Source organism: Pelodiscus sinensis, chromosome 23 (genome assembly GCF_049634645.1).
Source record: "Pelodiscus sinensis isolate JC-2024 chromosome 23, ASM4963464v1, whole genome shotgun sequence".
NCBI classification, from domain to species: domain Eukaryota; kingdom Metazoa; phylum Chordata; order Testudines; family Trionychidae; genus Pelodiscus; species Pelodiscus sinensis.
This window is the reverse complement of record NC_134733.1, coordinates 1,568,281-1,583,972: the sequence shown is the minus strand read 5'-3', so window position 1 is coordinate 1,583,972 and position 15,692 is coordinate 1,568,281. Positions and strand designations below refer to the sequence as shown.

Below are 15,692 nucleotides of genomic sequence, written 5' to 3'. Positions count from 1 at the left end.
AGCTTGTGCTGCTCCAGACCAGAATCCAAACCACCCCTGAGTTAGCTGGTCCTCTGCAGTCTTGCGCAGGGCTGCTAATTGGCAGGACAGTGCAGTGGTTAGAGCAGAGCACTGAACGCTGGGTTCTGTTCCCTGCTCTGCCACTTACTGCCTGGGTGAGAGCAGCGCGGATGCCCCTGTGAAATCAGACAGCCTGGAACGGCCCCTTACCACACATGCTCACTCCCAGGTGGGTGAGATTTGCTGGACTGAGGTTCTTCTTGTTCATTTAAGAGACCCAGCACTACCCAAAGGGTGAGGACAAACTGGAGGGAGTCCAGCGGAGGGCGACCAAAATGCTGAGGGGGCTGGAGCACATGACCTATGAGGAGAGGCTGAGGGATTTGGGCTTGGTTAGTCCGCAGAAGAGAGAAGAGTGAGGGGGGATTTGAGAGCAGCCTTCAACTCCCTGAAGGGGGTTCCAGAGAGGCTGGAGAGAGCCTGGTCTCAGTGGTGACAGGTGGCAGAACAAGGAGCAATGGGCTCAAGTTACAGTGGGAGAGGTCCAGGTTGGATATTAGGAAAACTATTTCCCTAGGAGGGGGTGAAGCACTGGGATGGGACGGGGTGGAATCTCCATCCTTTCAGAGATTTTTAAGGTCCAGCCTGACAAAGTTATGGCTGGGACGACTGAGTTGGGGTTGGTCCTGCTTTGAGCAGAGGGATTGGCTAGAGGCCTCCTGAGGTCTCTTCCAGCTCGAATCTTCTATGATTCGAACCCTCTCAACCTTCGGACTAACAATGACTCCAGCCAGCGCCCTCTGCTCGAGAGCTCCCGGCGTGAGGGGGGTGGGTGTGCGTGTGCACTGCCCACCTAGGCCACTGGCCTGTCTTCCCAGACAGCCCCGGACTGCACCAACGCATTCCCGTGCAGCCGCTCCAGCCGGGGACGCGGTTAGACAGCGACAGGCCCTTGGAATTAGCTTCGGCCCTGTTTCAGGGTCTGGAAGGGCCTTTTCCCGCTGCCCCTCCCTGCCCGGCCAGCGGAGCACTTACTGGTGCAGGGCATGTCCAGGGGGTCGGAGTCTGCCCGGTAGTAGCCATTTCGGCACACACAGTTGGTGGCCCCTTCTGACGTGGTCCGGCTGTTAATTGGGCAGTGAGCGCACCCTTCATCCCCTTGGCTGGCCTTGAACGTCCCCGATGGGCAGCCTGGAAAAGAAGTGAGAACAACACTTGGTGAGAGGAAAGCCCCCTCCCCACTCTAGGGCAGGGCACTGAGGTGGGGGCCTGGGCCGGGAGGGGCTGCCTGGGTTGGTTCTGGGATGGCAGGGTCCAAAGCCCAAAGCCGACTGTTTCACACGTACCAGCGGGAGAGCAGCAGCTGGAACCAAGCCTGGCTGGTCTGTCAGAGCATGGAGCCAATGTGTCTGCAAGCCAGAGGGGAGTCCCTACCTACGATCACAGGCCAGGCTCCCAGTTACTTGCCAGCAATGTGCCCTCTGATTGTTTCCATCCATGTGTGGGATAAATGTTGTTGTGTGCACCAAGGCACGTGCAGATGTGCACCACCAACAGAAACCCAGGCTGCCAGCGCTGGGCGCTCTGCCAACCAGCTGGGCGGCCAGGAGCCCTCGTGCTTAGGGGTAACACAGCTTGCCAGCACAGGAGCTGACACCATGATTCCACCTCCCCGCTTGCACCCGTTCTGACATTGCTGATGCCTGGATGTCACAGCTGCGACCTGAACCTGCAGAGCCCGAGGTAAGAGTTCTCCCCCTGCAGCACCCGGAGCTGCCCTAGGGTGGGGACAGGCTAGCTGCAGGTCTGCCGCGCCCAGTGAGCAGTGCTGCAATGGCGGCTGGCTCTCAGGGGCTGGAAGCTGAGGACCAGGGTGTGCTAATAGTAGCTGTGAAGGAAACAGAGAAAGTGTCTGAGCCAACCAAACACCCCAGGCAGATCTCTGCACCCCGGCATCTGGCTCCCCCGTGTGACTGTTGTGGCCCCTCTGTTACTGCTTTTGTGCTGGGAACCTGTCGTGCAGCAAGGGGGGGGCGGGTTCTCTGGGTAGTGAAGTACAACAAATGCATTTCCCATTTCTCTTGATCAGAAAGAACTGTGAACACCAGAAGGGCCCGGGAAAATACCCCGAGAAGGAGGTTACAGGCTGGGACTGCTCAGAGATTTCAATCAAAACTTTTTTTTCTACCATTTTGTGAAGAGTTTCTGTTTTCCTCAAACCAGCCCCCAAAACCACCTGGGGCTAAGCAGCTCCAACCCAATATGCTCAGTTTTCATTTTTTGGACACAAAGTTGGTTTTCCAAAGAAGATGACCCTCTTTCCCAACTGTCTCTGTTTCACAGCCCCTTCTCCCCACGCGTCTGACACTTCCATGTGCCCCAGCCCCATAGGGCAGCTCCACTGCTGACCCACCCTCACTTGCACACCCACCCCGGAGCTATGGGGCACGGAGGATCAGAGCCTGCTGGCTGCACAGGGCTGAGACGCTCTCCGTGGCACGGAGGATCAGTGCCTGCTGGCTGCACCGGGCTGAGACGCTCTCCGTGGCACGGAGAATCAGAGCCTGCTGGCTGCACGGGGCTGAGTCGCTCTCCGTGGCACGGAGAATCAGAGCCTGCTGGCTGCACGGGGCTGAATCGCTCTCCATGGCACGGAGGATCAGAGCCTGCTGGCTGCACAGGGCTGAGACGCTCTCCGTGGCACGGAGGATCAGAGCCTGCTGGCTGCCCGGGGCTGAGTCGCTCTCCGTGGCACGGAGGATCAGAGCCTGCTGGCTGCACAGGGCTGAGACGCTCTCCGTGGCACGGAGGATCAGAGCCTGCTGGCTGCACAGGGCTGAGACGCTCTCCGTGGCACGGAGGATCAGTGCCTGCTGGCTGTACGGGGCTGAGTCGCTCTCCGTGGCACGGAGGATCAGAGCCTGCTGGCTGCAAGGGGCTGAATCGCTCTCCATGGCACGGAGGATCAGAGCCTGCTGGCTGCACGGGGCTGAGACGCTCTCCGTGGCACGGAGGATCAGAGCCTGCTGGCTGCACGGGGCTGAGTCGCTCTCTGTGGCACGGAGGATCAGAGCCTGCTGGCTGCACAGGGCTGAGACGCTCTCCGTGGCACGGAGGATCAGAGCCTGCTGGCTGCACAGGGCTGAGACGCTCTTCGTGGCACGGAGGATCAGTGCCTGCTGGCTGTACGGGGCTGAGTCGCTCTCCGTGGCACGGAGAATCAGAGCCTGCTGGCTGCACGGGGCTGAGTCGCTCTCTGTGGCACGGAGGATCAGAGCCTGCTGGCTGCACGGGGCTGAGTCGCTCTCTGTGGCACGGAGGATCAGAGCCTGCTGGCTGCACAGGGCTGAGACGCTCTCCGTGGCACGGAGGATCAGAGCCTGCTGGCTGCACGGGGCTGAGTCGCTCTCCGTGGCACGGAGGATCAGTGCCTGCTGGCTGTACGGGGCTGAGTCGCTCTCCGTGGCACGGAGGATCAGAGCCTGCTGGCTGCAAGGGGCTGAGATGCTCCAGACTGTGAGAAAGGTGTGATCGTGGGATCGAAGGCATCCCAAGAGCCAGGCCTCTTCCCTGCAGATGGGGACTAAGGGCGGTGTCCAGAGGAGACGTAGGCCCACTGAGATGTGGTCCTGCTCTGAGAGCTGGCCATTAAAGCATCCCTAGAGGTGGCTCTGGCTCTGTGCAGAAGGCAAAGGGCACGTGCCCAGCTGCAGTGACTCTCCCACTCCAGCGTGCCCTGGTGCATAGGGGAGGAGCGCCTGGCGGGCAGCCCAGCTAGCAGGGAAGGACTGGTGAGGAACCCCCAGCGCCACTGCGATCATTGAAGCAAGGGACAGGTGAGCCAGAGGCAGCAGAGCAGTGACCTGTGAACAGCCCTCACCTTTCTGCCGCAACATGTTCTGTCTCTGCCCTGTCCCGGACTCCTCGAGAGGGGCAGCCAAGGCTCCAAAGAGCTTCGCTGCCTTGGGCTACCTTGGATTCTCCTCCCAGGCTAGACCCCCCCCTCCTGGTGTGACCGTGGACAAGTCCCTATCGCTCCCTGCCGCACTTTGCCCATCTCTGCCACGTGCCCGGCACTCAGAAAGGCTGATGGTTGCAAAGTGCAATGCAAAAGCAACCTGGCCTGCCCACACCGCCCCTGGGCCTGGCCACGGGAGAGGCGAGAGGGAGACCTGCAGCCACGCGTGCAGGATGGAGACTGGCTGTTCCAGGCCCCCACGTGGGGCAGAGGCCGTGCCTGCAAGAAACCACACCAGGGCGGGTTTCGGCAGGGAAAAGGGGGCCCAAGGCACCAGGCAGGGATCAAAGAACAAGTGGCTGAAGCACCGAGAGCTCCACTAGCTCCTACCCCACAGGGGCATCTCCTGCCAAGGCTGCCGTCAGGGCAGGCCGGCTGGCAGCGCGAGAGAGGAGCATGCGCCCGGCAGCAGCCACGTTTACTGACTAAATTCAAACATTTGTACCTCGCCTGCCCAGGTAAACTATTCCAGACGGCTTCCAACATTCTAAAGCACAATAAATAACTATACGTCCGCACCCCACCCACGGGCTGCCTGTCCCCTGCGTCCGCACCCCACCCACGGGCTGCCCGTCCCCTGCGTCCGTACCCCACCCACGGGCTGCCTGTCCCCTGCGTCCGCACCCCACCCACGGGCTGCCCGTCCCCTGCGTCCGTACCCCACCCACGGGCTGCCCGTCCCCTGCGTCCGCACCCCAGCCACGGGCTGCCCGTCCCCTGCATCCGTACCCCAGCCACGGGCTGCCCGTCCCCTGCGTCCGTACCCCAGCCACGGGCTGCCCGTCCCCTGCGTCCGTACCCCAGCCACGGGCTGCCCGTCCCCTGGGTCTGCACCCCAGCCACGGGCTGCCCGTCCCCTGGGTCTGCACCCCAGCCACGGGCTGCCCGTCCCCTGCGTCCGTACCCCAGCCACGGGCTGCCCGTCCCCTGCGTCCGTACCCCAGCCACGGGCTGCCCGTCCCCTGGGTCTGCACCCCACCCACGGGCTGCCCGTCCCCTGCGTCCGTACCCCACCCACGGGCTGCCCGTCCCCTGCGTCCGTACCCCAGCCACGGGCTGCCCGTCCCCTGCGTCCGTACCCCAGCCACGGGCTGCCCGTCCCCTGCGTCCGCACCCCAGCCACGGGCTGCCCGTCCCCTGCGTCCGCACCCCAGCCACGGGCTGCCCGTCCCCTGCGTCCGCACCCCAGCCACGGGCTGCCCGTCCCCTGCGTCCGCACCCCAGCCACGGGCTGCCCGTCCCCTGCGTCCGCACCCCAGCCACGGGCTGCCCGTCCCCTGCGTCCGTACCCCAGCCACGGGCTGCCCGTCCCCTGCGTCCGTACCCCAGCCACGGGCTGCCCGTCCCCTGCGTCCGTACCCCAGCCACGGGCTGCCCGTCCCCTGCGTCCGTACCCCACCCATGGGCTGCCCGTCCCCTGCGTCCGTACCCCAGCCACGGGCTGCCCGTCCCCTGCGTCCGTACCCCAGCACCGGGCTGCCCGTCCCCTGCGTCCGTACCCCAGCCACGGGCTGCCCGTCCCCTGCGTCCGTACCCCAGCCACGGGCTGCCCGTCCCCTGCGTCCGCACCTCACCCACGGGCTGCCCGTCCCCTGCGTCCGTACCCCAGCCACGGGCTGCCCGTCCCCTGCGTCCGTACCCCAGCCACGGGCTGCCCGTCCCCTGCGTCCATACCCCACCCACGGGCTGCCCGTCCCCTGCGTCCGTACCCCAGCCACGGGCTGCCCGTCCCCTGGGTCCGCACCCCAGCCACGGGCTGCCCGTCCCCTGGGTCCGCACCCCAGCCACGGGCTGCCCGTCCCCTGCGTCCGCACCCCAGCCACGGGCTGCCCGTCCCCTGCGTCCGTACCCCAGCCACGGGCTGCCCGTCCCCTGCGTCCGTACCCCAGCCACGGGCTGCCCGTCCCCTGGGTCCGCACCCCAGCCACGGGCTGCCCGTCCCCTGCGTCCGTACCCCAGCCACGGGCTGCCCGTCCCCTGCGTCCGCACCCCACCCACGGGCTGCCCGTCCCCTGCGTCCGCACCCCACCCACGGGCTGCCCGTCCCCTGCGTCCGTACCCCACCCACGGGCTGCCCGTCCCCTGCGTCCGTACCCCAGCCACGGGCTGCCCGTCCCCTGCGTCCGTACCCCAGCCACGGGCTGCCCGTCCCCTGCGTCCGTACCCCAGCCACGGGCTGCCCGTCCCCTGCGTCCGTACCCCAGCCACGGGCTCCCCGTCCCCTGCGTCCGTACCCCAGCCACGGGCTGCCCGTCCCCTGCGTCCGTACCCCAGCCACGGGCTGCCCGTCCCCTGCGTCCGTACCCCAGCCACGGGCTGCCCGTCCCCTGGGTCTGCACCCCAGCCACGGGCTGCCCGTCCCCTGGGTCTGCACCCCAGCCACGGGCTGCCCGTCCCCTGCGTCCGTACCCCAGCCACGGGCTGCCCGTCCCCTGCGTCCGTACCCCACCCACGGGCTGCCCGTCCCCTGCGTCCGCACCCCACCCACGGGCTGCCCGTCCCCTGCGTCCGTACCCCACCCACGGGCTGCCCGTCCCCTGCGTCCGTACCCCACCCACGGGCTGCCCGTCCCCTGCGTCCGCACCCCAGCCACGGGCTGCCCGTCCCCTGGGTCCGCACCCCAGCCACGGGCTGCCCGTCCCCTGCGTCCGTACCCCAGCCACGGGCTGCCCGTCCCCTGCGTCCGTACCCCAGCCACGGGCTGCCCGTCCCCTGCGTCCGTACCCCAGCCACGGGCTGCCCGTCCCCTGCATCCGTACCCCAGCCACGGGCTGCCCGTCCCCTGCGTCCGTACCCCAGCCACGGGCTGCCCGTCCCCTGCGTCCGTACCCCAGCCACGGGCTGCCCGTCCCCTGCGTCCGTACCCCAGCCACGGGCTGCCCGTCCCCTGCGTCCGTACCCCAGCCACGGGCTGCCCGTCCCCTGCGTCCGTACCCCAGCCACGGGCTGCCCGTCCCCTGCGTCCGTACCCCAGCCACGGGCTGCCCGTCCCCTGCGTCCGTACCCCAGCCACGGGCTGCTCGTCTCCTGCATCTAAACTGGTAGGAATGGCCAGGATGGATCAGAGCTTGGTCCAGTCTCCCGTCACTCTGAGGGGCAAATTCTACTTCCCTTCATACGGGAGAGGGCTCATGGAGAGGGTGGCTCACCTTCCAAAACCTGTGGTTATTGTTGGCGCACACAATCATCTGCACAAGTGTCTAATTCTGCTAACCTCTAGGCCTCAGTGCCGTCTGGTGGCAATGAGTTCCATGTGGCAACTGTGCAGTGCGGAAAGCTTTCCCCAGGACTAGCTCTGAATTCGCCACCTTCCCATTTCATCGGATCTCCCTCGTTCCTGTGGTTTAAGACAGGGAGAATGGGAATTCCGGAGGACCCTTCTCGAGACCAGACATTGCCTTAGTCTCTACCACCTCCCTGGAGCAGTCCAGGCCTTCTCTTCCCATGGAACCTTTTCCAGACCCTAGTCAGCCATCCCCCCGCCCCCACTCCGCTGTGCGGCATGGCTGGAACCCAACGCAGCTTTCCAGCCAGGTGCCTTGCAGCCCTGGCCCAGGCCTCCAGATTATCCCCCTCTTACCCTTTGCACTGTCAAATGTCTTGATTCTCTTTCACCAACAGCTGCAGGTGGAGCAGAGCTCTCCATCCCAGGGAGGGGCCTTGGCAAAGACTTCAGGAAGCCCAGCGTTCCCACAGCCAGCAATACGCTGATGCCTTTGCACCGTTCTTCCCAGCCAAGCCTCCCCTTTCCGTACGTAAGTGATCCCTCTCCCCTTGGAGGGCTGGGAGCAGGGAAGGGGTCTCTGACGGGATCTCCCACTCCACGCTGCCTTTGCAGCACAGGGCGGGTGACATTAGGAGCAGCACTGTCCAGAGGCACCCTTGCACCAAGAGCTTTGCAGTTCAACTTCCATCATTAGCTGTGGCCATGTCCCTGACAGTCTGCCTGAACTGCTGGCTTTGTCAGCATCCCCATTCAGGCCCGAGGAAGCCAGACCAGCAGTGGCAGGCGGAGTCCTGCAGTCGGGTTCATGCGCCCTTTCGCCGTCCAGACATCCATGCTTGGCTCAGAGGCATCACAGAATCTCAGGGCTGTAGAGCCCTCAGGAGCCATCAAGTCCAGCCCCCTGCCCAAGGCAGGACCAACCCAACTCAACCCTCCCAGCCAGGGCTTGGTCCAGTCGGGACTTAAACACCCCTAGGGATGGAGATCCCACCCCTCCTGAGGTAGTTGAAGGCTACTCTCAAATCCCCCCTCACTCTTCTCTTCTGCAGACTAAACAAACCCAACTCCCTCAGCCTCTCCTTATAGGTCATATGCTCCAGCCCCCAAATCATTTTGCTTGTCCTTCACTGGACCCTCTCCAATGCATCCACATCCCTTCTGTAGTGGGGGGGCCCAGAATTGGACGCAATACTCCAGATGTGGTTTCACCAGTGCTGAATAAAGGGGAATAATCACTTCTCCAGATCTGCTGGCAATGCTCCTCCTAATGCACCTAATATGCCATTCGCCTTCTTGGCTACAAGGGCCCCCTGTTGACTCATCTCCAGCTTCTCATCCACTGTAATACCCAGGCTCTTTCCTGCCGAGCTGCTATCTAGCCATTCAGTCCCCAGCCTGTCACAATGCTTGGGATTCTCCTGTCCCAGGTGCAGGACTCTACCCTTGTCCTTTTAGCCTAATCCTCTAATCTGTCCAGGTCACTCTGGACCCTATTCCTGCCCTCTAGCGTATCTACCTCTCCCCCCAGCTTAGTGTCATCCGCAAACTTGCTGAGGGTGCAATCCATCCCCTCAATGAAGATGTTGAATAAAACTGGTCCGAGAACCGATCCTTGGGGCACTCCAAAATAACCTTCTTCCAAAAGAGAGCATCCACACTGACTGGACGCTCTCTCGCATGTCAGCTGTGATTACTATAGACAGAGTGACCACCAGGGCACCGGTGCTTTTTCCTGTTTCCTCTTCTTTCGAAAGAACTCCCTCGTCTCTCATCCATGCATGCCTTCTTCCATAAGAGATCTTTTGGGAAAAGGCTTCTTCCTTCTAGAAAGAGGCTTACCAATGTCAGAAACCCCCCTTTGTTGTTTCACGCTTTTTTTCCTTGAAAGAATGCGATTGCAGTGTGGACATAAGTGACGTTTTTTTGGAAAAACTGTTGCTTTTCCGAAAAAAATGCTGTAGTGTAGACATAGCCAGAGTCAAAGCTTGCAGGGTGTGAATTTTGCTGCTCTCCTTTCTTCCTTTGGTCAGGATCCTGAAATCGACCATCTCTTGATCACTGCTTCCCACGTTGCCACCCACCTCTACTTCCCCTCCTAGTTCCTCCCTGTTTGTGAGCAGCAGGTCAAGCTGAGCATGGCCCCTGGCTGGTTCCTTCAGCACTTGTACCAGGAAGTTATCCCCAACATTCTCCAAAAGCTTCCTGGATTGTCTGTGTCCTGCTCTATTGGTCTGACTCACACTGTTGACTCACATCCACTGTCATCCCCAGGGCCTTTTCTGCAGAACTGCTACTTGGCCAGTTGGTCCCCAGCCTGTAACTATGCTTGGGGGTCTTCTGACCCAAGGGCCAGACTCTGCACCTGTCCTTGCTGAACCTCACTGTGGGAATCTGTGCAAAGATGGGCCCTTGCTACCCAGTCCAGGCCCAGATCTGCGTGATCCCATGGCACTGGGTGTTGGGGAAGCCCTGAGTCCATCTCAAGTGCCCAATGAAATTCCTGCTTTATGCCCAGACACAATCCAGCCGTACCAGGGACTGCGGGTGCCATGGGACAGCAATGTTTGGGCCTCCTGAAAGTCTACACTTGCCCACCAGGGTCCAGGGTCCCTCCCCCACTGCCGTGTCTCTGCATTTGCACCTAGCGTGAAATCCGGGTTCTGCGCAACTCAGGGGGAGTTCTGCCATTAACCCCCTTGTGGCAGGATTTCCCCTACCGGCAGTTCGCTCCAGGTTCTCTATGTGCAGACGCCTGTGGCACGCAGCGAACCCCTGGGGAGCGTCTCTCAGGAATATCCTGCCTCTGTCAGCACCGGTGCATCTCCCAGTAATAACGCCCTGGAGCCGGCAGCAGGGAGTGCTGTCCCATTGTGCTGAGGGGACCGACTGGACGAGTCCTGTGGAACTAGCGGGCACAGGGGCTGGTGCAACTGGGAGCGCTGGGGAATCTTAGCGTGTGCACACATGTGCTTCTCATGAAGTTCACATGCCTGAGCTGGGGCCCTGGTGCTCGCCCTTCTCTCAAGCCGCTAAACCCTTCCTGTGACAGGCTGAGCTCCCGCTCGGACAACCCCGTCCCTCCAGCTGCCTGCCCCCACCCGTGAGCAAGCTCAGAAGTTGTTAATTACCAGCCTGCAGCATTACCTTGTGCGGAAGCAATGCCAGGAATCCCCTGCCGGGACATGTCCCTGCCAGCCACCCCGCCTGGACGTGCTGAGAGGAAATCAGGTTAAAGGAGATGAACTGAAGGAGACTATGGAGCTAGCGGACTTCTCCCATCTGGACTGCTAACGGGCTGCCCCCATTCAGGCGTCTTTGCTGCTCTGATCTCTTCTGACTGGACAATGTTCAGGGCCCCAGGACGTTCCGCTTGGAAGCAGAAACTGAAGCTGCCGTCTTGTTTATTCGTAACGACTGCACATAGTCCTGTGTCTCCAAGAACAAGAGGAGCAATTTCTCAGCTCTGTCCCATATGCTCTTCCTCCAGCTTCTCTCAGGGCCACGCAGGTTCAGTGTCATGTCCGGCCTACGCACACTGCTGCCCAAAACAGCGTCGACCGAAAGCTCCCGGGCAGGTTCCTCACGCTGACAGCGGGGAAGGGGAGACCGCCAGCCCGCGGGCCACATCCAGCCCCTCCCTCACGTGATCCAGTTCGCAGCAAGTCTCTGTGCTGTGGGTCAGACACCCCAAACCTTGGGGCCCTGGAGTGGGGCTGCAGCATGAGCACTGGCACACTGGGCTTCGTTCAGACAGGGGCTTCTGGGGCTGCACACCTAGGCCCCAGGCGCAGGGCACCCCACAAAACCATCTCCAGGCTGCCACAAGCCCGGCTCTTTCTGCGAAGCCCCCTTAGCTGCAGGAGCGAAAGCCAGTTCTACTGGCTGGGGGGCCCGTGGGGAGGGCTTCGTGTGCTGCCATCCCCTTGCTGAGCTGCAGCCAAGAGTGCAGGGGGACACTCCGCCCCCTTGCTGCCCCCTCCTGCCAGCTCTGCCCCCACAGCTCCCTCTGGCCTGGGATCCCGCACAACGGGAGTGGCTGAGGCAGCACGGCCCATACTGAGCCACCTGCTTCTCCCCCACCAAAGGGAGCTGCTCCAGGTCAGCACCCTCACCCCAATCGCCTGCCCCAGCCCTGAGGCGCCTCCGGCACCCTAAATACCTCCCAGACCCTGCACTGCCAGCCCAACCTCTTATCCTGAGCCCCTTGCACTACAACCCCCTTGGCCTCCACCTGGACCCCCTCCCCCAGCCCCGCGCCTGCCTCAGCTTGCAGACCCCTTCCTCACACTTGGCCCCGCCCCACAGCCGAGGAAGCCCCACAAATTCAAACCGCCCAGGGCCCACGGTGAGCTGAGCGAGAGTTCGGGGTTCGTGTTTTGGAGCAGGTGAGCCAAGGGAGGTTTGAGGTTTTATTTGTTTGCTTGTTGGGAGTAAGTGGAGTCAGTGAGGTGTGGGGTCTTTTGTAGTTTAGTTTAGTTTTTGCTTGGGAGCAAGGGAGTTGAGTGAGGTCTTGCTTGCTTGGGGAGAGTTGCCAGGTGTCTGGTTTTCGCCCAGACAGTTCGGTATTTTGGCCTTCCATCCAGTAAAAAAAAAACCGAGAATACCGGACGTGTAACATGTCTGGTATTTTCTGTTTTCCTCGGATGGATGGCCAGCGTCACCTGTGAGGGTGGGGAGAGTGAGGGGCACTGTAATTTAAAGGCACAGTGACCTCTTTTTTTTTCCTGCCTGTTTGGGATTTTTTGTGACAGTATCTGGCAACCCTATGCTTGTGTGTGACCCCTAACTGATTTTCTGGGTGCAAGGGCCCCTGACACAGACAGGCTCCCCATCCTGGGCTCACAGTTATGTTAACTGAAGAGTGAGTTCACACCTACCATCCCAACGGGGTTTCACTCAGGCCCTGGCAGCATTTCACCAGCTCTTAACAATCACAATACCTGGCACGTCCACAGCACCTTTCATCCCAGGCTCTCAAAGCCTGGCTAACCAAGACCAGCAGACCTGCCCACCAGGCAGGCGTTTCTCTGCCAGTATTGTGGGGAGAGGAACAGGGGCCACTAGGGGCACAGGACTTGCCCAGTGCCGGTGTGTGACAGCCAGGAAGAGAAGCCCGTCTGGCTGCCCCCCGTTGCATGCTCTGGCTGTAAGGACAGGCCTCCCCTACAAAGCTGGCCCTCGCAGACTCAGTCACTGCCTCTGGAACCTTTCTGGTCAGGACGTTCCTACACAGGCACCCTGTTTATTTTCCCAAACACATTCCAGACCGGGCTGTCCTTAGGTGGCCTGGGGCCCGGGACAACCCCCTCGCGGGTCCCGCGCTGCTTCTGCTCCTCCCCAAGTCCTACCTGTTCCAGGCATGCCCCGGCTCCCCTACTTGGCCCTGTGACGCAAGCTGGGGATTAGTGGGGCCTGGCGCGGGGTAGCAGCTGCCAGGCGCCCGTAATCTGCTGGAACCAGTCCATAGGAGGGCTGAGGTGGCTGCCATGGGTCCTGATTCCAGACGTTCGAGGCTCTGTCTCAGGTCTATCCATTTCAGACGTCCGTGGCTAGCAGCACGTGCCTTTTAGCTCCTGCCTGGCGTCACAGGCTGGGCTCGGATTGCTCTGTGAAACCCGGGCCCTCTCCACAGGTGCAATGGGGACATAACACAGCGGCAGGCATGAGCGCCAGCAGAGCCCGAGCAGGCCCCATCTGCCCTCCCCCTCCAGTGGCCAGGGCAGTCTGCAGTGCTGGCATCTCCCCAGTGCAGAGCAACGCGGAAATGGACTTAGTATTACTGGGCATGGCAGGCTGGGGGGACCACTCAGAACCCCTCCAATTCCTTTGACCGCAGTGCCCGTGTCCCTCTCATGGCTCCAAACCTGAACCCTGGGCTGTGAGCCCCCTCGCGAGCCCAGCCCCCGCTCTGCGGAGCTCACAAGGCCCCCTCTCTGCACACATGGCCCCTAGTGGAACAACCCCACTTGTGGGAATGGCCCGCGGCCAGCACAGGACTACGCATGGCCCTGCCGGGGGCTGGGAGAAGGGGGTCAGCACCAAACACGCAAGGAATTCTTCCCTGGCTCAGGAAGCCCAGGCAAAGCAACAAGGCTGCCTCAGCGACTCGTCCTACCAGCTGCTAAAAGAGAAGGCAACGGCTGTCTGCCTCAGCACATAGACGTGAAACTGCTCCCACAGTTAATGAGCTGCGCCCATTTACACCCCACCTGAGGGGAGCTGCGCCCATTTACACCCCACCTCACCTGAGGGGAGCTGCGCCCATTTACACCCCACCCCACCTGAGGGGAGCTGCGCCCATTTACACCCCACCTCACCTGAGGGGAGCTGCGCCCATTTACACCCCACCCCACCTGAGGGGAGCTGCGCCCATTTACACCCCACCCCACCTGAGAGGAGCTGCGCCCATTTACACCCCACCTGAGAGGAGCTGCACCCATTTACACCCCACCCCACCTGAGAGGAGCTGCGCCCATTTACACCCCACTTCACCTGAGGGGAGCTGCGCCCATTTACACCCCACCTGAGAGGAGCTGCGCCCATTTACACCCCACCTGAGGGGAGCTGCGCCCATTTACATCCCCTAAACCTCAGAGAATAATTGACTTGCAAGTGCACACATTCAGCACACTCCATTTTTTCAGCCGTTCAATAAAGAGGAGGGGCTCATCTGTTCTGCCATTACTGGTTGTAAAACTTGTGGGTTTGGGGTCCACAGATTCCCTGCAGTATAAGGGGTTTTTTTGGTACTTCAAACACTATTTAAAAGGTCAAATAGCATCTTGGTTTTCAGTTTTAAAAGGGTGGAAAGTTGCGAGCTGACATTCTGACAGTGGGTGATTGGGCCAGTAAGCGCTCTGGTTCAATGGCCTGCAGAAGAAACAAGGACTTTCATATTTTGTTTCTTTCTTTGGTCTTGTTTAAATGTTTTCCGAAGCCCTGAGAGCTGCAATTTCTTGGCCTGGGATGTTAACCATTAAGGAAACGTCTCCCTACCTTTTAACATACTGGCAAGCTAGCCAGTGGTGACATCAAAGTTGGGTTGCTAGAAAGCCTCTAATCCTATAAACCCTTCTTGCTTTAATTGGTGTTAAAACAAAGATAACCTTATCTCAGCCCTTATAAAAGAGGGGATAGGATGGACTCTCTAAAAGCCCCTCTAAAAGCCTTCATAAACTTGGCAAACATTCCATGTCCAGAGCCCTGAGGAACCAGCTTTAATCCTGAAGGAAACATAAAACTATAAAAAGAGCTTTCCTGAGACAGCCCTTCAACCTGCCTGCTCCTCCTGCTTCCCAGCCTGCAGCCAGGGCCTTGGAGAGCCAGAGCCAGACGGGCAACGGGGAGACAGGCTCCGACGCTGCCATCCCAGGGACATCGAACATGCCTGAGCTATTCTGAGCTAGGAGCACAGTGCAGCCCAGGCCTGTACCCCTTTCCAAACAGTGCGTGTGCATGCGGGGGGTGGGGTGGGGGGTATATTGTAATGAGTAACTTTGTAATAAGCAATTTCTTTGTCATGTTCCCTACTATGTTCTACTGTAGCACTAATGGCCTTCAGAGCCGTATCAGCAGAGTCTATGCAGCCCAATGAACGTACAACACACCGGTGCATTTTGGAAACGACACCCCCAGAGCTCACAATGCCCTGTATGGAGACCAGCCCTTACAGGTAAGTAACCATTTTTGGTGTCTTGCCAGTGTCCTTGGATAAGCACTCATTCTTCGGGGAGCAGGGATGTTGCCCATTTATCAATTAAGACTGAAAATCAGAATCCCGTGTTTAGATCATGTGTAATGGATAAAACATGAGTTCTCTGGGACCAGAGCCAGCACCCAGGGCAGAGTCTGGCGGGACTAAGACCCTGATACATTAAGGGAACCTCAGAATGAGTTGGAGGAATCCTGTTCAATGAAGATAATGAATCTTCCATTCGGCACCAAACCCGTCACCATCCAACCTATGTGAAAGAGTGAGCCAATGCACGCAGTGTGCTTGGACTTTCAGCAAGCCAATACAAGCTCCTTCACCAAAGGCTCTTTGGCAAACTAAGTTCTCATGGGTAAGAGAGATCCTGTATCGAAGAACTAGTGATCAGTAACTGATTAAAAGACAGGAGACAACGGGTAGGGTTACAATATCAGTTATCACAATGGAGAAAGGCCAGGTAACAGGCTCTGTGGATATGGGAAAGTCAGTGGATGTGATAGACCTTGACTTTAGCAAAGCTTTTGATACCGTCTCCCACAATATTCTTGCCAGCAAGTTAAGGGAGTACGGATGGGATACATGAACTGAAAAGTGGACAGAAAGCTGGCTAGATTGTTGGACCCAAAGGGTAGTGATCAACGGCTTGATGTCAGGTTAGCGGTCGGTTTCCAGTGGAGTGCCCCAAGGATAGGTTCGAGGGAAATTTTGTTCAACATCTTTATTAATGACCTGGATGA

General features: G+C 60.2%; 1 protein-coding gene across 4 annotated transcripts in view; it reads right to left on the bottom strand.

The window, feature by feature from the left end:
• EPHB2 (EPH receptor B2) overlaps positions 1-15,692 on the bottom strand; it is a 259,421-nt gene that overhangs the window by 92,707 nt on the left and 151,022 nt on the right. For all 4 annotated transcript variants that reach the window (XM_075906632.1, XM_075906630.1, XM_075906628.1 and 1 more), the window contains exon 4: positions 1,036-1,191. In XM_075906632.1, the coding sequence (XP_075762747.1) occupies positions 1,036-1,191 (156 nt within the window). The remainder of the gene's footprint in view (positions 1-1,035; positions 1,192-15,692) is intronic.